Source organism: Thalassophryne amazonica, chromosome 4, assembly GCF_902500255.1.
Source record: "Thalassophryne amazonica chromosome 4, fThaAma1.1, whole genome shotgun sequence".
NCBI lineage: Eukaryota > Metazoa > Chordata > Actinopteri > Batrachoidiformes > Batrachoididae > Thalassophryne > Thalassophryne amazonica.
In genome coordinates, this window is record NC_047106.1 from 25,031,022 (window position 1) to 25,052,510 (window position 21,489).

Genomic DNA, 21,489 nt, shown 5'->3' on the forward strand with positions numbered 1-21,489 from the left:
TGGTATTACCCTTCATCAGTTACTGGTAACCAGACAAGCTCTGAACAAAGGAAATAATATCTCAACCAGTTGTAAAACATGACATTAACTAAATGTCCCAAATATTAAATACAATTTTTCACAAAACTTTCTCATTGTAATTTCCTGCACTTTCAGTTAAAATCCTTATAGAAACTTCGCATAATTTATTACCACCCTTGAACAATGTCAGCTACCTATTTTATTTAACACTACCCAATCTAGAGCCCGTGGAACCCCATGGGCAACGCGTGAGTTTCGAGCTTTAATTTGCTGAAAATCCCATTCAAATCAATCGAACTGTATCAAATCTGCACTTTGGACTATTGGTTCAAGCACTGATTCATAGCCAGCTGATTTATTCTAGGTGTCACACAACATGAGGGGAGCCACTCAGTCACTCCCACCGCATCCCAAAAGGAGATGTATTTACTCTGCCTTTTGCATTTTTCAAAGACTGGAAAAAAAGAAGATGACATCATCTACTGGTTGCTAATGCAAACTACCAAGTTTGAGAACCCTTGTTGCAAGGGAGCATTAATTCCTGCCTCCAAAGAAGTGATAACGTGAAGGGAAATAAAACCATGACCAGCAATGACATCATGCAACCTGCAGCATTGCCACTAGATGCCACTAAATCTTATGCGTTGCAGTTTTGAGGTCGAGCTGCACAGAGAAAGACAGATCTTGCAGTTGTAAATTCACCAGTTACTTCACTGGGCTGTGCTGTAACACCCAATTTAGTCCAAAATCAACGACAAACCCGTACTCGCAATTTGCTTTCAACTCCAAAATTAAAAAAACAAAGAGAAAAAGGTCCAAATACATATGGGTGTACGTGTTTACTGACTGTAACGGTGACAACAGAAGAGTCCAACTGACGGATGCACTGGCTTTGACTTAGTCGTGCATGGAGTAGTGCATGTTCAGAATTCAGTTCAGGTCATTTACATAATAATTGCATTCACAGGTGAATCCTGTAAAGCCGCAGACAGAAATCCTGCGTTCAGGTTTTGCTTCTTCATTTTTTTTCCTTCAAGTGTGCAATGTTTTCTCTGTTTTTCCATCTCTTCATGTGGTCACTCTTCTGTCTGTGCGTCTGTCCGTCTCCGTCAGACCACATGATCATAGTGATAAAGAAGGAACGCAGAGACAAAGTAACTTCAAGGCTTCTCTCGCTGCAGAAGACAATCAGAATGAATTCATTTGTGGCTGATACCCAAACTGTATTTTTTACACAAAAAAGAAGGAATTCATTTCTTTATTTTATTCACATTTGAATCCCACCTGCATGGTGCTGTAGATCCATTGCAGAGCAGTGGTGATTTTGGTGTAAACGCCAGGTTTGTTTTTTCGACCGCAGCCGACTCCCCAGCTGGTTATCCCCGCCAGGAACCAGCGGTCTTCTCCCTGACAAACCAGTGGTCCACCGCTGTCACCCTGGTAAATATAATCCAAGTTTAGTGAAGAGCAGCGGCGGCTCCAGAGATTTATTTTTTTCTTAGTGGTGTTAGGTGAACATTAGGGATGTGGAGTTTAATTAATACAAATTGGTATCTAATACAAACATGCACGATGCGAATGTATCGATTCATTCAGTATGCATCAATTCAATTGACGGATGAAATCGCGATGGCTCGGTCGCTGCATGCTTGCAACAGTTTTTTCCGATGTACATTAAATGCACCATGGATGGAAGCCTGAAACCACATTTCTCCTGCAACAAATCTATTTCAAAATGGAGCCCTGTGACAGCGGCACAAGCAGTTTTAGGAGATTTTTGACACACCTAAAACATTTAAATCAGGCGTTTGGAATTAATTTGGCTTTTCTTTTTTTTTTTTTTTTTAAAGATGGGAAATTTGACAAGAGGCAGGTCGTTTGGAAAGAATGCCATGGCTGCCGCTGCACCCCCTAACTCGGGAAAAACTGGTGAGAAAGTATCTCAAATTACTTTTGCCATGGCGGTACTTTGTCAATGAGTGACTCACTTTAAGTCACTCATTGAGAGTGATAATGTTTTACTGTTTACTGTAGTGTTTAACTTCTGACAGTGTGATCAAACAGGTTCCAGATATGAGGGAACTGATTCCTGTTCCTTAATGTTGAATCTGATCAATTTGCTGCTTATAAGGAGTAAAACAAATTCTCTGCCTCTAGTCGACTCAGACGAAGAAGAAGAATACCATACTGAATTGCAGGTTCTTATTTTCTATTTAATTTTTTGGTCTAATTTCTTTGCATCATGTTGAATCGCACCGTATCGCACCAAATCGCATGGCATCACATTGTGAGGAATTGAATCGCCATCAAATACATATCAAATGGCATGGAATCGGGAACAGGGATGAATCGTATCTCACTGTAACATCAGTATTGTCATGTATCACTATATGTATCGTGCAATTCTCTTGTCATTTTGATTTAAAAAGAGGAAACACAGTTGTTTATCGATAAATGGCTTCACCCAACCACTAACTATGAGTGAAAAAAAAGTATTTGTGTTGTCATTCATATTCTCTTAAAAATGGCCAAAAAAGCAAAAATTCTGCCAGGGTATGTAAACATTTTAGCACAACTGTATGACAAAAGTTAGAATGAAAAGCAGAGTACTGATCTATACCCTGCACACTCTACACACCAGATTAGATTAGATTACATAGAACTTTATTGATCCCTTGGGAAGAGTCTCTTAGGGAAATTGAGGCTGATTTGATACCAACTGAAATTGACACAAATGTACAAATAAATATATATATGTCTGTATTGGTGTTTTTGGCTGTGTATGAGACTTCTGTGTGATTTTATTATCAAGTAATTTATCCCAATCAATCACAAATACTTAGCTGAACAATATATGCTTTAGATCATCCATCTAGCCTTCTTGGTTCTTGATATATTTCAAAAAGGGACCATGTTTTCCTTGACCTTTACCCAAATTACTTCCATATCTAATCACCTCTAGTTATCTTTTCATGTAATATTCCCACTATGTTTGATCCATCTAAACTTTGTTAGTGAGATATACAAAAAATTGTGTTTCAGACTGTGTGTTGCTTGACCTTGCCCTTTGACTAAACTACTTTAAATTCTAACCACTTCTAGATATCTATTCAAGTAATATTCACAATATGTTTGAAGGAAATCCATCCAGCCCTTTCTGAGTTATCTTGTCCACAATTACAGGGACACAAACAAGCCAGGGAAAACAGTATCCTGTTTCACTGACATGCAGGGTAATTAACAGTTGCAATTTTTTTCAAAGATCCTGCAAATGACCTGTGAATACTTATGTAGATGTGATTTATCAGTTTATTATTATTAATATTAAGTGGATATTATGCCGGACACGGCAAACACGCACCTAGTGCTATTTGACTGGATCTCCTCGCTGGCTAGTTCAAATGACGTCACTGAAGAGTTTATTTCAACATGGCGGTGCCTTTGGCATTGAATGTTGGTGCTAATTTTTCATCTTTTAATGCCGTTTTGGGTGCCATAAAGTCGTTTGAATCGAAACAGAAAATCACCTACTGGCGGAGGGATTCTCGGACGCTAAAAGCAGCTCAAAAACATGGCATAGCCATGCCCGAAATTATTTCCACTGGCCGTTTTGGGTGCCAAAAAGTCATTTGAATTGGAACAGAAAATCACCAACTGGCGGAGGGATTCTATGCCGTTTTGAGTGCCATTGCTAAAAGCAGCTCAAAAACGTGGCGTAGCTGTGTCCGAAATTATTTCCACTGGTGCTTTTTGCCACGCGGTGGAAATCATTTCAGGCACGATGAAAATAATTTTTGCAGTCTTGGTCATTTTCTGTGTCGGGCGGGGATGATAAACAACCTTTTTTATGTGGCTTTAAGTGGCCTCATTTTGTGTAGCTAACATGATAAAACATTGAAAATGCCATGGTAAACAGAAATAATCTCTTAGATTTGTGATTTCCAAAACCTGCAAATTCAAAACAGAATAAAAACGAAAATACAGAAGTGCATGTCCGCATGTGTGTTTATCCTGTTTTTTCTCTCATTGTCATGTCTGCAAAACTTTCGATCAGTCCACCCCTGAAAATAGTGAATGGTAAAATATAAAATTTTCAATAATGAAAATCACCAATATCGAGCTACTATCATGAATAGGAAATAAGGAGATCTTAAACTCCGATCGCCTTTAAGTTCCTGCCTGAACGCGGCTGTTCCCTTCCGTCCGTGGTGAATAAATTTAGTCGGCCAGCAAACCAGCACAACCCGCTGTTTTGCCGGTACCCTGTACGGCGAAATATCGTCCAGTTAAACTTTGCCGAGGACACTGCCATGTTGAAATAAACTCTATGATGATGTCATTTGAACTAGCTAATCAGTGAGGAGATCCAGTCAAACAGCCCGAGGTGTGTGTTTGCCGTATCCGGCAAAATATCCACTGCCTTATTAATAATAATAAATCTGAATGAATCTAAAAAAAAGTTTCTCACATTGTCATTATGGGGTATTGTGTGTAGAATTTTGAGGGAAAAAAATGAATTTGATTTATTTTGGAATAAGGCTGTAACTTAACAAAATGTGGAAAAAAAGTGAAGTACTGTGAATACTTTCTGGATGCACTATATGTCCAGAAACTCTAAATATCCACATGATGTTTGTAATTTGATTACTGTAATAGTTCAGTCTGAAGAACTGTGAGCTCACCTGACAGGCATCACGGCCTCCCTCCAGGTCCCCGGCACACAACATGTGCCTGGTCACTAGGTTCCCATAAACCGCGGGGCTTTTGCAGACAGCAGAGCCAATGATGTCCACAGTCACCTCCATCAGCTGTGAGGACGCACGAGCTGAAACAAGCAAAAAGTACACGTACATCAATAGAATACAAAAAGCATTTTACCTCGTCATAGTTATTTGATTGTTTAACATATTATTTTTAAACTTTAAAGCATTTGATGTAGTAGTGAGGATGCCAGAACGTATACCAGCATGCACTGGACAAGAGATGGGGTTACACCCTGAGCAGACTACCCAGAAAAAAAACAGTTGTTCTAGGCCTCTGTAGGAGTACAGCCTACAGAGTATCAGCACAAACAGAGCTCACAGTAATTTGATCACGGTGCAGGGTGGATTGTTTTAGACCCAAATGATTTAGAGGCAAATGAAATAATAGCAAACTCAAACATCAGCGGCACTGTTTGCCCGGTCCGCCAGTGGACTTGTTTGACTGGTCTAACTGCGTTTTGAGTTGTCAGTACTGTGTAGCAGATCACATGCATTTTTTACTTTTGTGTGTTCGTTTTCATCAAGTATCAACTCTTTGATCTGGTTACTGCCTTTGATCTTTGATTGGGAATTAGGATCTGCGTACTAAGTAACTTCTGATCGTGATCGTTGACCTAATCAACAATCCTGAGTATATGGGCAAAGGAATCAAGATCCGAGAGCAAACATCAATTTGAATCAGCATTAAAGGAATCAGGAACAAAGATCCAAGACAAAATCCACCCTTTGATCCAGATGCACACCAAAATTTATTCAGCTGTTCCTGGGTGCAAGGCCGACCTCTCCATCAAATTTAATGAGACACACTGATGTGCTTTTGAGAATTATTGCTGACAATTTGACAAACATTCAGAATAATGGCAACAAAATCATAACCTCCTTCAATGAGGATCAAAGATGAGTCACCAGAGATAAAGATCAGTAGTCTGAATCAAGGATCAAAGATGAGTGAAACAAAGGTGAGTGATCAGGATTTTAAAAAAAAGTTTAAAACAGATCAAAGGAATAACCACATCGTAATGAAAAAGAAGGAAAATGTCCACAGAGATGTACACAGAGATCTGTGGCAAGGAAGAGCATGCACTGAGTGCCCTTCTAGTTTAAATGATTGTGTTAAGCAGGTCATCTCTACCTGTAGCGCTGACAGATGCGCTCCTTAGAAATGCATAAAAACAGTGTGAAAATCACTAAAACATAATGGCTATTTGAAACTCTAATTTTTACACGTCGAACATGGTAATGTGTGCACACCGACTTGTTTCTTAGTGATTCCTCCAGATCACTCATCATGTTCCACAGCACTAAGAAATCAAAAGTCAGTGGGTGCACACCTGGACATGTACTTGGCAACCTCTCACTCTGTAACCTCAGGTGTTACACAGACCAGCACCGGCCCTCTGGAACCCTTGACCTGCACATTTTCTATCTCAACCTGTTCTTCTAGCTAATTTGTTAGTTCTTCATTGGCTGAGCACACATCACTGAGTTTATCAGCTTTTGGCAGCGCAGGAAGAGATGGAAAGTCTGTACATTAATGGTGTAGAACCAGGACTGGGCTCTACTGCTCCAACACAAAAATGTCTAGAGTCTGTTGATTATAACGTGTAGATCAGAAAGTGTAGAAAAATGTAAAAACTGATGCTACGGACTCAAATATGTATTTTGATAATAGAAAATGTGACTTCTCCAGTACATCAGACTAGTTAAACTATACACGTTGTGGTACTGTCAAAGCACTGTGTAGAGAGTCTGTCTCTCCAAAGCAAATGCATGCTGTGACTGGAGTGGAATTCACCTTTTGTTAGGCACTTGATGTAGGAATTGGTCAGTAGACCATCTTACCTCCTTCCTCAGTGATACCGAAGCCTGAGATCCAGCACTTGGTTCCATGTTGGAAAACCTGGTCAAAGGTCGGCAGACAAACTGGCTGAATTTTATCTAGTAAAGAACAAAAAAACAGGTAGGGAAACACACAAACACACTTTAGATTAAAAGACAGCACATTTCTGCCATTCTCACTCAGGTTGCTGGTTTGAGGTCACTGAAGATGAAAAAGTCATGTGACCAATAGGTGGACCAAGGTGATGCATGACCTCATATTAGTGCTTAATAGTAGCCGCAGATGTGTAGTTAACTGATTAATTGAAATAGGCACCTTAATCGAGTATGACATTTCAAAGTCACAGGTCATGTGACCAACAGAAATGCGATATATGACTTTATATTCAGTGGTGGATTGGGGGGGTGCTCATGTACAAGATTTCATGTACAAGATAAAAATAGAATAGAAATATAGATATATATAAATAGACAGTCCGGTGCCTGGAGACCAACTCCAGATGTAGAGATGCTGCCTTGGTCAGGGGCAGAGAAAGGAGCAGACCCTAAATAAGCATGTTTTGATTGTGGGAGGAAACCGGAGTGCCGGGAGGAAACCCACACAGACACGGGGAGAACATACAAACTCCACACAGAAAGGGCGGGAATCGATCCCACGACTTTCTTGCTGTGAGGCACCAGTGCTAACCACTAATCCACCATGCCATTATTTGTGTATTCAAAATGATTACTAGACGGTCAATATTTACAGTTTTCCAGACTGCCTTAGAATGCAGGAAAAGACTTTGGTACACCAAACCAAGACACCCCCCGCCCCCCAAAAAAATTAATAAATCACTTGGTCCTTCACTAACCCCTGAATGTTCCATCAAGCTGTGTCCAAATTGGATTAAAAGTCCTTCAAATGTTATTTTGTTCACACACAGACACGGACACACAGAGGACTGAAAACAACTGACCCAAAGCATTGCAAGGAAAAAAATTAGATCTTCAAACATCAGGCTCCTACTTAATTTACGAGCCATCAATGACAGATTCAAAGCACCGCAAGCAAATGTGCACGCTGTCGTACACAATTATAAGAAGGTCGGGTCCATACAGGCCAAGACAGGAAGTCAAATCAAACCACGATTGAATACTTTTCTTTCAGTGTACTCAGCAGGTCGATTTTTGTCATCATTGCTGATCGCCATTCAAAACTGTCCTGCCAACAATTTACAAAACTTTGTAACAGAAATAGAAAAGCTTTTTGACCAGTCTTTGTTGCCAGGCAACGTGTCTTGGGATGGTTGCCATCCTCCTACAACCGGCAACAGGACAAGAATAAATTATTTAAAATATCTCACAAAAGTGGAAAAAGTCTGTCCTTTAAGTGCAAGGACAACCAGGTCATTGCCCCACTACTTACAATAAGCACAAGTCCAGGAATAAATGCACAGACATGCTGTATGCAAACGTTCAAAAAGAAAAGAAAAGAAAGAGACGGATATGATTTTGGGTGCTGAGATGAGGTCGACTCGTGTCGCCTTACAACCACGGTGCTGAAATTTGGTAGTTAACTAATTAAGACTTTTAGTGGTTAATCCAAATAATGATAAAAATGATCACAACAGTGTAAAGAGGACTAACCGTTGAAGGTAACCGGGGTTTTAAGTTTGAGCAGTGCGATGTCCATATCTTGAGTTTGGTTATTGTAGTTTTCGTTCAGCAGGATCTTGGACACCTGGAAGGCTTGAGGAAGGTTGCTGAGGGAAACCACTCCACCGTACACTCTCCAGTTCTGTGGCGTAAGACTCCCAGCCTTGTTCCTGCAAGACAGAGATCGTTCAGTAAGTGGCGCTGCTGCAACACTGAATTTGAATTGTAAAAACAGAAAAAAAAAAGCATTGTTGTCGGTCATTTACTTGGGGAAGCAGTGGGCAGCAGTCAGCACGAAATCAGGAGAGATCAGGACTCCTCCACAAACATGGGAGCGAATGAAGTGGAGTGATAACTGCCAAGGCCACTGGCCCACCTTAGCCACGCTGCCTCCGATGATTCGAGATGAGGACTGCTGTCGACCGCAGTCTGTGAATTAGAAACAAAATATTACTGACCAATATCAGTGCTCTGTGGTCACAACACGCCCCACATACGACTGAGTGCCAGAATTAGTGAGATGTGCCAGGAAGCAGCTTCTTTAAGCAAAGACTAAAATTAACTTCTAAAAGCCCTCAAATGACAGAGTAGGGTAATTTATGACTCCAGGTGTATATTTTTGTGCACCATTTTTATAATTTTAATAAAAAAAAATGTTTCTTACTGTGAACTTGTCAATCTCACTGTCCTGCATTTGTTCATAGAATTTTGCAAGGATCGGACGTTCCGTGTGGCAAGTATAATCACTTATGGCCCCGGGAAGATCTATGAGATTTTCTACATTATAGCTTCAGATGGTTTTGTAATGTGCCAACTCTAATCGTTATATTTTATTGTTTTGCAGGGAAGCCTGGTCAACAGACCCAGAACAGCAAGATTTAGAGCTGCACAAGCGTTGAGACTGATTTTTCATGTCCAGAGTGAGGATGAAAAGGATGATGGGCTAGAGTGAAACAAATATGAAGAACCCTAAAACAATCATTCTAAAACAATTACATTTTTTCCGCGAATCTGATTGGTTAACTATGTGAGATTTTAGACCATAAAATATCGCATGGACGGTGGTAAAACTTTTGACCATTTCACATTTAACGTATTAGTCTGTGCTCACTGCGCGAGCTGCTGCGCAGATGTAAATAATTGCGCTGTCATCTGAGGGTGACAGGAATTAGTGCAGCGAGGGTGATGCAGAAATGTGTGGATTTAATGGATTTAACTGGACTTATGGATGGATTTACGGTGGATTTAACTCAGTGCAGCTGACGAGATGGAGAAATCTGTGTCTGCTCACAGAATCTCCAGTTTGGCATGAAGACGCTGCTGCAACGGTAAGCTTTGACGAGTCGACCAGAATTAGAATTAGAATGGGAATAACCCCCTTGTGTCTGATGATTTGTGGACGTTAATGCTGGATTACGGTCACAAATATCTCTTTTATCGGCTCCACTAACACGTCACCGGTAAAACTCAATTTGCGACCATAAAATCCAGCATTAACATCCACAAATCATCAGACACAACAGGGTTCTTCCCTACTTTATATAGACGTATTCCAATATAAAGTCAATGGGGTCATAAATAACCCCACATGGTCATATTAGTCGCAGAAATAGCTTGGTCACCACCGCTGGACTGATAGTATTGCACACCTGGCATTTGCCCGCTGGCCTGATGGCCTACTGGCCTGCGGATTTTTTACTTTTTTTATTTTTTAACGAAGTATAATATATAATATAATAATAATTTAAAACATAACGCTATAGGTGGATACCGGTATATAAACCCTCCTATTGGTGCATAAACTGGTAGATCGGCCCTTTAGTCATGATTAATTGTGGCCTGGACCAATGAGGTGAGGGGCAGGCCAATTACCCCTCCATCTCGGGCCTCGGTTGGGCTACACAGTGCGCCAGTGCCAGACAGAGCGATAACGAGCCATATGGATGGTGGCAAGAAGAGGAAAGGTGACGCTGAAAGAGCCAGGGATCAGAAGAGAGTAGCCCTTCAGGCAGATGCTGCAAAATGTCTTAAAATAACAGACATGTTAACTTTGCGTGGACGCGGAGCATCCACATCTGCAGCAGCCTCAGCAAGTGGCGGAGAAGAAGATCAACAGGTGGACATGGCGGGGACCACTACGGCCATGACGGTAAGTGAAGGTTAACTTCAGCTATTAACTGATGAATAGCAACCTAACTTGTTCATAAATCAGACATCTGTGTGTGAGAGAGACATTCTGATCTTCTGGTCCGAAGTAAAGTGCTGTCTAACTGTTGAACTTCTATTATTATGTGAATCATCCATTTTTATTTTATACTCTAAATTAAATGGATGAAACAAATCCTATTCTTTCCAAGTCCAGGCATAACTTCACATACCTAACATTTTACTTTAAATTGAGAGTCATTCTCTAAGTTGATTAGCAACACAAATTGGTAATAAAAGAAATCCTTGATGTTACTTGTAGCTTGTAGTGAGATAGACAACTCTCTCCATCTTGTGGCCTTTTTGTGTATTGCAGTTTCAAAAGTTCAACCTTTGTATCCAGTCATTGGTCCAGTCATCCAGTCATTTCTTGCTTTATATGATGAATTGTATCACACAAGTAATGATATATTATTTATAGTATAGCCTACAGTATTTCTATAACAAATGTTTTTATATAATTTCTATTTCTAAATTTAAGTAACAAGGCTGAATGAAATGACGGCTTATTATGTCTAAAAAGTAATGTGACCTACTGTCAATAGATCGTACTTTTGATAAGCCTATGATAACTGTATTTCGGGAGAACTTTTCATAATGCTTCTTATAGTGTTAAAATGTATGTGTCTCCTGGTGCACATTGATCGGTTAAGGGACCAAAAAAAAAAAACACGCTGTCACAGCAGGCTTAATTTTTTTCCCCTTCGATACCTGGTGGTGGCCTGGTCTTGGTTAAAAATGCCCGGCCTGAAAAATTTCCCCAGTCCAGCCCTGTTGGTCACTTGAGGGTTAAGCTGGTTTGGATTGATAAAAAGAAATGGAAGCTGTTATTTGGACAACAACTTTAAAAAAAAAAAGGGGGGGGGGGGCTGAAATCTAACTTTCTAGCCATATCACAAGAAATTTGACAAACGTGTCAGCCACTTTGCTCATAATATACTGTTCGTGAACACAGACTGTTTAGTGTAGGGATTAGATTTTTTTTTCCTTAGTATTCAAATTAAGGATTGACAATCTTATATCACCAATATGATCATAATTTGCTTTGTCTGGAAACATTTTAGAATTCTTACCCACATGGGTTAAAATACAGAAGCAACAACTAACAGCAAATGTACTGAACAACTGCATCATGCATCATTAGACCTTCAATTACAACTAAAAGCACCACCAAAAAAAAAAAAAAAAAAATGAGAACAGCCACAGCCAGTAAACACAGGTGGCCAGAGGTCCTACTGAGAAGATCTCTGGTCATATTGGACACAAAATTTTGCTAGATATCTGCTGGACTGGTAGACCAATGCTCAGACAAGCCGGCCCGAACAAAACTGAGTTACAGTTATAGCGTTTTTACTTCATTTCTCAAAACAAATCAGCAGAGAGTGTAACGATTAATGGTGGAAATTCCGAGTTCCCAGTTTGGATTGAATGCAACATGGACTTAAAACCTACTGCATTAGGTGGAATTTTAAAATATACTTGTACTTCATAAGATAAGATCAACTTCATTTATTTATCCAGAAGGAAATTATTATTATTATTTTATTGATTTATTTATATTTTAAGATAAGATCAACTATAATAACTAGATTGCAACACAAATTCAATTTGGTCAGTTTTGTGGAAAATCGAAAAGGACCACTACACCTTTAAAATGATGTCATATTGATTATAACCACAGCGACTGGAAAGATGGTTTTGTGTGTGTGTGTGTGTGTGTGTGTGTGTGTGTGTGTGTGTGTGTGTGTGTGTGTGTGTGTGTGTGTGTGTGTGTGTGTGTGTGTGTGTGTGTGTGTGTGTGTGTGTGTGTGTGTGTGTGTGTGTGTGTGTGTGTGTGTGTGTGTGTGTGTGTGTGTGTGTAGTTGCAGGTATGCGGGAGCGAGATGATGTAGAAGTGTTTGTGAAGCACAACTGCGGGAACAGATGGAGGCTCTGTACGTACCAACACACTGCAGGGCGACAGTCGTCTGGCCTGGACAGGACGAGCTACATAATGTGAGAACAACATGTCACACGCTACATACAGTACACGCACATACACACAAAAGCAGCATGAAGTACTGCAGAGTAATCTGATTACACGGTAAGAAGTGGAATGTGGGTAAATAAGGGGAACGGATTACATACGTGTCACTGACCAGACCCTGAATTGGCAGAGACGATAAACTGGTCACTTCTAAACCAGTCGTCTGGTTGGATGGAGATTCTTTGGAGGTGAAGGCCCTGGGGGAGGGGCAAAAGAGAAAGAGAGAGAGAGAGAGAGAGAGAGATCAGATAGCAGGAGGAACACCGGTTCACAAAGAGACCACTTTGGCAGGAAAACCACTGATTGGTGTTGTGTGTTGGGGGGTTTGGCTGGACATTTGGGTGCTGTTTTCTTTTCTTTGCTCTCCAGGTGGTATGCAAACTGTTTTTTTCTGTGGAGAAGGTGCTGGCGGAAGAGTCCTTCACCCTCATCAGAACTATTGGCTGCACCTGTGGAGGATGTTCACGTGCAAACTTAAAGACTTTCAGCTGAAGCAGATAATGAGATGGCGTTCTGCATTTAAGCCATGAGTGATTTGAGCAGAATTGCCGGGAACTCGACCTTGTGACGTTCGGTTGTGAGACGCTGAGGACCGCGCCAGGGTTTGACACATCGTGCCTGTGAAGGAGGACGGGTGAGGGACACATGCTGTCAGCACACATCAGAGGTGATTATCGTCTGAATAATCGTTAATAGTAATTTGGCGTTTTGTTACGCAGTATATTTGAACATTGATGAGAATTGTGCAGTTTGCTTCTCACTGCCGTGGCGTACGATTGATGATCCTCCACCTGTTGTGAGAAGCTGCTCATTTACATAAGGCTTAAATTCAGACCTGAATGTGTTGCTGATAGTGTGTGCCTCTGAAGGATATTTGTTGTAGCTCTGTTGACTTACCTCACCTTTTCCGTCCTTCACAGAGTCAGTTTGTCGTATCCACCTGGGGGGTGTTCGGCGGTGAATCTGAGTCCAGAAGTGCCGGACTTTGATCCATTTGGGTGCTGGAGAGCGCGCCGTCCTTCACCTTGCCAAGACAGCTGACTATTTATGTTGTACACGAATTATTGCACATGAGGGGGAATAAATTTGTTTCTTGGAACCGCTTTCTGGTTATTTAGCGCTGGGCCATTGTCAGATGCTGGTTCGGTTCTCTGACCCGCGTCAGCACATAACAGATTGGATCTGGATGCTCATTCATGTTCTGCCACACTGAGACATCTCAGAGAGACCTGAGGAGAATCAATCCAAGCCCAAACCCGGGCAGATTAAACATCCGAAAAGGAAACGCACAAAATCACCAGTTGCTGAATCTGCATCTGGCGAAATGAGGAGCAAAAACACTTGACGGGACTTCAGGCAACTGAATACGGTGATGCTGGGAGATGTAGTTTTCACTCAGCAGTTCTACTCTGTGATCTTCTGGGAGGTGTTGGTCTAGTTTTTAAGTACTGGGTTTGAGACCAGATGATCCTCGGTTCAAACTCCACCCAGACCAGACAATCACTAAGGGCCCTTGGGCAAGGTCTTTCATCCCCGAGTTGGTCCTGGTGTGTAGTGAGCACCTTGCATGGCAATACCCTGACACCTGGTGTGTGAATGTGAGGTGAAACTGAAGTCCATTTATCTTTTTTATGTGTGGTGCCGGTGTTCGGGTGAGGAAAGTCAGACTGAGTGGTGAAGGTTTACTTTCTGAATCCCAGCTGAGCACACGTTTGGTCGGCCAAGCTTTCATTCCAGCCCCAAGAGCAAACCGGCAGGAAGCGACCTTCTAGAGCCGTCTTTACCTGGAGAGCGTTTCCAACACCAAATCTCACTAGAAGACAAAGAGAGCGAGAGAGACAGAGAGAAAGAGAGGAAACCATAACATCTCAAAACCAGATTCATCATACACAATAATATGTTCATGAAAAAAAACTTTACAGATGAATCACAATGACATTTTGTCCAATTTCAATTTCAATTTATTTTCATTTATATGCAAATATTATAATCATCATAAATGTTCCAACATCCTGATATCCTCACTGGATAAATGGACTTGGTGGTAAATGGATGTACTTCTGTAGTACTTTTCCATCTGAGGCAGACGCACAACGCACTTTACAATGATGCCTCACATTCACCCATCTACCCACCAAGGCAAGACGCTCAACTGTACACCAGGAGCAACTTCACAATTAAGGACCTTAATGGCTCAAGGACACTTTAGTGATTTCTCTGTCTGATGCAGAATCAAACTGAAGATACTCTGGTTACAGTCCCACCTCTATAGCCTCCAGTCAAGCTCTTTTACAGTCTTGTTTGACTCTGAAGCACTTTATATGTATTTTTTAAGTGGTATGCAAGTAAATAAATAAATAAATAACAATAATAATTATTATCATCATCATCATCTTTATAAAGCACATAACGAGAAAAGTCACTCAGCCTGATTTTCATCACTCTGCTCCAAGTATCCTTCAGGCTGTGAAGTGTCTGCACACACGTGCATCTCCACCATCTGTCTTCCTACTATTCTGTTTCATGTGTGTCCTCACCACAGACGGTCTCGTCAGTGCCGAATTTGCAATCATCATATCCATCACATTCTATTTTATCGCTGGGACACACATCTTGGATATTCATGGCAGCAGCATCTCCACCCTCGGATGTATTGTCTTCATCGTCGTAGATGATCACTCCTGGTTGTCTGGTACCATAATGCACTGCGGTTTCATAAAACAGGGAGCAGTGCACCATGAGATTAGGTTGTGTTATTTACGCCTTTATGGATGTAGCCAATAAATCAGAGCATGAATTTCAAATAACTAGTAGTCCTTTATTTATTCATTTATTTTAAAGAAAAATAAGAAACATTTACCTCCAAGCCAGATGGCCAGTGCCAGCACACCGACCAGCACTAGCGCTGCCACTGACGCGCTGTAATACTGAGCTTTATTCTTACAGCATTTATTCTTCTTTCTACTGGGCGCTAAACACAAAACATACAAGTCCATTAGCTATCTGTAAAGGAGTTTCAGCTATCATTTGAAACTTAAAGCTACAGTGTGTAGGATTTAGTGTCCTCTTGTGGTGAGGTTAGCAGACTGCATTGTGTCTTTGTTGATCATATTTCTGTTCCCCTTCATGTTTTTGCTTCTTTGACGTTGCGGATTCATGATCTTTACCTTATCGTCTTTTGGGCTGCTGCATCAATATGGCATTGCAGCATGGCCGCCTCCATGAGGGGGCCAACTCCCATGTAGATATGAAGGGCTTATGAAAGTATACTGATTTATTGTTGCAAGTAATTATACACTAATGAACAGATGGCTATGAATGCTACATTCATGCTAACAGACGCCCCTAAATCCTACACAGTGCAGCTTTAAAGATCTGCTAACATGTCTGATTTACGTGTTTGTGTGCTATCATATTTCATCACAGCTACCGTAGACATTGTATTGCTTCTGTATCTACTTACGAATTCTCGGATGGATGACTCTGGGCACTGGGCTAGCCGCCACATATTGGGGGACGTACCTCGGCTGGCTGATAGGGGTCACCTTTAGGCTGCCACCGTACACCACCTCCTCATTGGGCTTGAGAGGGGGTTGGGTGTGCAACGCCACAGAGTAGTACGGAGGCGGGAGATCGTTCTGACAGGAAAAGGAAAATGATGTCATCATCTGCTGAGAAATGTGTCTCTTTGTGATGTCATCTATTGTGTGAGATTCCAGGTTGTGTTTTGTGTTATTTCAGTAAACTTCAGACAAGCAGGTGCACTTGTGTGATTGTAGACGCCACCTATTGTCCTTCATGCATTCATAGTATTATTTTCAAGTGTGCCGCGAAGCCGGCACCTGATCAACAAGCTCAGACACAAATAATCCGTTTCCCGGCAACAATGTCTGACATATCAGGATTTCAGTAGCTCATTTCCTCACTTTTCTTTCTTCACCTTCTCCCTCCGGCCAGTTTGAGTCACACAGGATCAAAATTTCCAGTAGACGGATTTTAATCAGTATTCAGATTTTTTATTTATTTTTTTTATGCCTGTGTCCAGCCAATGATGGAAGTTTTCTGTGGATATGTAGCATACTGCTAATGTTCCGTTAGACTATGGAGTAGTTGTATGAATGAACACACTAACCGTGCTTACCGTTAACATATGCAGTCACTACATTTGGCAATAACTTTTAGCGTTAACTATGATTACCATGATCGCATATGCTAACAATAACTAATACTAATCAACCACAGATAGCACCAATCACACATGCTACCGCTAGTTAGCATTTTCTTTAAAATGACCTGTCAGCATTCAAATGCACCATGTAAAAAAAAAAAAAAATCGACAATGTGGTTAGAGTTACGCCAGTCTCTAGATGACTCGTGAAACCTCTATTCACTCTACACTTGGAGCCAATACAAAAACAGGTTTTTCTTTTTGCAGTTACTTTGGTACCAGTTGTGGTCAGCGTTAGCCTAAGTGGAGGTCACGTGTTTCAGGTTTAAACTGGGACTCTTCACATTCTACAGCTACACACCTGAAGCTAACCTAAATTTAGTAGTTATCCTGGAATCACATGACTCACGTAAGGCTAATCTTATGGTTATCCCAGCCCAGTTTGAGGCTTTATTTTTCATGATGCCGTCACAAAATGTGTCACATTTTCATGACTTGGTCAAGTTTAGTTCACTATTTATATATTATATATTATTATATCACATTTCGTGATGGTATCACAATTTAATAGAATAAATCACTTTTCTGGAATGAGATTGGGTTGTTTGTTATCCACTGCTGAAAACCTTCTTCACTGAACAACTTAACTTATTTAACAACTTACTTAACTTACTTAACTTTTACATCACTTTCAGTAAATATTCATGTAGTCAAAAAAAAAAAATCTCAGAAACAAACACAAAGGACAGCCAGGGATTGGAGCAGACTAATTACAGTTTGGATGTACTCCGCTGTTTAATATTACTTTTCAAAAGTGGAAAAATATTGCATTGCTGTTTTATAAATAAAACAGAATTATCTGTAAGGAAGAACTAACAGCAAATGTTTTATTTGATGGGAACTTCTGGGGGTTTTTTGTTATTGTTGTTGCATACTTAAATTAATTTTAATTATTGTGGTATGTGGAATAGGTCAGGGTGGAAATGTTCCACTGAGCGGAATGTTTTGTGACTAAACATGTGTGAGTAGAATGTGATCAAATTACTCTTTGTCATTGTTATTAACTAGCAAACTAGGCAAAGCAAGTTTATTTATAGAGCACAATTCATACACAAGGAAATCATTATTTTGTTATTACAATATATTATTATTATCATTATAAGAAGGGCCATAAAAGTTATAATGCAATGTAAAAAGAATGTTTCTGATCCATATTTAATGTACCTAAAAGTTATAAATATAAAGAAAACCTGCAATAATATTAACAAAACAAAAGTTAAACAAAAAATTTAAAATGTTAAAATGAATAACGTTTTTTAATCGCAGGAATGATACTGAGAAGGATGCATGCAGCGACAAAACTATCTTCACTTTCTTCACTTCAGATTATTTCTATCTATTGATCAAAGTTTCAAAACATGCCTTTAGGCCTGGTGCACGCTCATCAGTTAAACAACTGAATGATCAGGTTCATCATTTTCTTCCAGGAACAAGCTTCGTCATTTTGCATTTTTGTTTGTTACCAAATTTTTGTTTGTGATAACATATAATAAGGTGTTTGACATGATAGTTAAAGACATTTAAAGTTTGTTTGTTTGTTTTATCAAAACAGCGTGTAGCATAAGCCAATCACAAAAGTTTGCCTTTTTGAAAAACTTTGAATGTATCAGTAAACTAACAGTGAATGGTTTGGTTGCTCAATTGCAGCCAAATACTGTTTACTGTATATAACAAGAGAAGAACTCATTAACATCTGGACCTCTGCCAACTAGAGGTGGGCGGATCGATCCTAATATCGATAATATCGATACCAACGCTGGTATTGATATTAAACGATCTTCGTGTAAAAAGATTAATACTCAAGCTTTTTTTCTCTCCCGCACGCACTGACTGCTACGCACGCAGATTCGTCAAAGTCTACTCTTTGTCTGTAAGAGCAGTGCTGCGCTGTGTCACACAACATGGAGCACAACATCTTTTGTTGTTGCACCGTCACGTGGCTCAGCGCGCCAGCCAACAGCCATGCAGGTAGGCTCAGCCTGGCCCCCCCACTCAGCACTCTCCTCGAGCCAGCCCGCGACCTCAGGAGATTTTGTTTTGTGTTGAGTGGTATTTTTTTTAAACAAAAATGTTGATTGTGATAATAAAGTATTTTGTTGTCACGTACAATGTTTGGCGAAATTCTATCCTAGGTCTTTTGAATCCTTTGGATCTATGAAGCTTAAATATGAAAAAGTATCGGTATCAATATCGGCAATACTGGGCCTGTATTTACATGGTATCGGATCAATACCAAAATTCCCGGTATCGCCCACCTCTACTGCCAAGTTTCAAAAACAACCATTTATAAAGTTTCCTTTTAAATCTTGCAAAAATTTCTACTAATTTTCTCGTTTCCTCAGAGAGTAAACAAATAGTGCACTAAGTGTAGACTGGCCCCAATTCAACGTTTTCTATTCCAGTTTAGAGCCAACTGAGTCACTGTGTCAAAACATAATGGATCACATGCTGGAAAATCTCATATTTTCATGAAGTTTCTTTGTTTTAATTCGCTGTCTCGGCATCTTCATTTACATCAATCTCAAATGTAATTGTACCCATTTTAGACCAAGCCCAATGTTTCCTTTTGGTAAACATCACTTCGTGGCTACAACAACCTAGACTGCAAATTGTAACAAATGTTTTAGAAATTGGTTGTACACATATTCATGCTCAACACCAAATGTATCTGTATTTTTCTTTAAAATTAGATTTTTAAAATTAGATAAAAGATTTTTTTTACATCTGAACTTTATTCACTCAAACTAAAAACACTCTGATGTCAGTCTATAATCAGTAACCCATGATGATCAGAATTGACCAACATCCTGGACTCTACATATTTACAAAGACATCACAATGAAAGTCAAACAGGAGAAACAAAAATCACCTGTGAAAGGCAGACAAACAAACACAACAACCATCACAGTCTGATTGGCAGTATTGATTAAGGAGGAAGTTCAACTATTGATGGAAGTCAGAAGATGACCTACCGTCTCATGCTGTGCCATCGGACCTTTTTTTTGCAAAACAGAGCACAGAGTGCAGGTTAGAGCAGCTGGGTGGAGCGTTTTCAAATCCAGGTATTCACTGTGCCACAGTCTGGTGAGGACATCACACTGATTCCACTTTAAATGTCTCCCTCACACTCTCTGCTTCTGCCACTTTCCTCTCATGTTCTTCTGAGTATTTACAGGAAGGCCCACCTGCCTCCTCCCGTCACAGACTTCTTCCTTCACAGAAATGGACATGACCAGTGCGGTACTTACTCACCTGCCAAACCAGTTCAACAAATCAACTGGCTTCACAAGACAAGTTTCACTACGGCTCAAATTACACCAGATGAGCTGTCACAGTCCTGAACCAATAGGCTTAGAAAGGAACAACACCTTGGAAACATAGTGGAACTGACCGGGGACATACTTAACATTTACTGTTCAAAAAATGCAATTTTATGTCTGAAATGGCTTTTTAGTACTTACAGTGCATGCGGAAAGTATTCACAGCACTTCACTTTTTCCACATTTAGTTATGTTGCAGCCTTATTCCAAAACTGCAGGAATTCTCTTTTTTTCTGAAAATTCTACATACAATACCCCATAATGACAATCTGAAAAAAATAAGTTTTTTAAATGTATTTAAAACAATTTTTAAAAAAAACCTAATAAATCACATGTAAATAAATATTCACAGCACTTCACTTTTTCCACATTTAGTTATGTTGCAGCCTTATTCCAAAATTGCAGGAATTCTCTTTTTTCCTGAAAATTCTACATAATGACAATCTGAAAAAAAGATTTTTTAATTTATTAAAAACAATAAAAAAAAAAACCCTAATAAATCGCATGTAAATAAGTATGTAGTAAAGTAATTGCTTTTTTGCATTTACGCAATATCTCTAAAATTAGAAAGGTCTTGTCTCAGAGTAATGCTGAAAAACTAATTCATGCATTTATTTCCTCTAGGCTGGACTATTGTAATTCATTATTATCAGGTTGTCCTAAAAGTTCCCTAAAAAGCCTTCAGTTAATTCAAAATGCTGCAGCTAGAGTACTAACGGGGACTAGAAGGAGAGAGCATATCTCACCCATATTGGCCTCTCTTCATTGGCTTCCTGTTTTTTCTAGAATAGAATTTAAAATTCTTCTTCTTACTTATAAGGTTTTGAATAATCAGGTCCCATCTTATCTTAGGGACCTCATAGTACCATATCACCCCAATAGAGCGCTTCGCTCTCAGACTGCAAGCTTACTTGTAGTTCCTAGGGCTTGTAAGAGTAGAATGGGAGGCAGAGCCTTCAGCTTTCAGGCTCCTCTCCTGTGGAACCAGCTCCCAATTCAGATCAGGGAGACAGACACCCTCTCTACTTTTAAGATTAGGCTTAAAACTTTCCTTTTTGCTAAAGCTTATAGTTAGGGCTGGATCAGGTGACCCTGAACCATCCCTTAGTTATGCTGCTATAGACTTAGACTGCTGGGGGGTTCCCATGATGCACTGAGTGTTTCTTTCTCTTTTTGCTCTGTATGCACCACTCTGCATTTAATCATTAGTGATTGATCTCTGCTCCCCTCCACAGCATGTCTTTTTCCTGGTTCTCTCCCTCAGCCCCAACCAGTCCCAGCAGAAGACTGCCCCTCCCTGAGCCTGGTTCTGCTGGAGGTTTCTTCCTGTTAAAAGGGAGTTTTTCCTTCCCACTGTCGCCAAGTGCTTGCTCACAGGGGGTCGTTTTGACCGTTGGGGTTTTTACGTAATTATTGTATGGCCTTGCCTTACAATATAAAGCGCCTTGG

The 21,489-nt window shown here is 40.1% G+C and overlaps 1 protein-coding gene across 1 annotated transcript; it reads right to left on the minus strand.

Annotated features, from left to right (window-relative positions):
• Positions 1 to 822: 822 nt before the first annotated feature.
• Positions 823 to 19,967, minus strand: tmprss13a (transmembrane serine protease 13a). Its single transcript, XM_034169267.1, has 13 exons — positions 19,693 to 19,967; positions 15,956 to 16,130; positions 15,353 to 15,463; positions 15,030 to 15,197; positions 14,179 to 14,305; positions 12,594 to 12,689; positions 12,409 to 12,452; positions 8,528 to 8,690; positions 8,253 to 8,431; positions 6,627 to 6,722; positions 4,704 to 4,846; positions 1,306 to 1,458; positions 823 to 1,196 (listed from the first exon to the last, which is right to left on the minus strand). The coding sequence occupies exons 1-13, from the start codon at positions 19,708 to 19,710 to the stop codon at positions 1,182 to 1,184; spliced, it is 1,488 nt and encodes a 495-aa protein (XP_034025158.1). The 5' UTR covers positions 19,711 to 19,967; the 3' UTR covers positions 823 to 1,181.
• Between the last annotated feature and the right edge of the window lie 1,522 nt (positions 19,968 to 21,489).

Coding starts and splice junctions, on each gene's coding strand:
- tmprss13a (XM_034169267.1), bottom strand. Junction 15,464..15,955: donor AGTCATCCATCCGAGAATTC/GTAAGTAGATAC, acceptor TTTTGTGTTTAG/CGCCCAGTAGAAAGAAGAAT. Junction 12,453..12,593: donor CAGGGTCTGGTCAGTGACAC/GTATGTAATCCG, acceptor CACATTATGTAG/CTCGTCCTGTCCAGGCCAGA.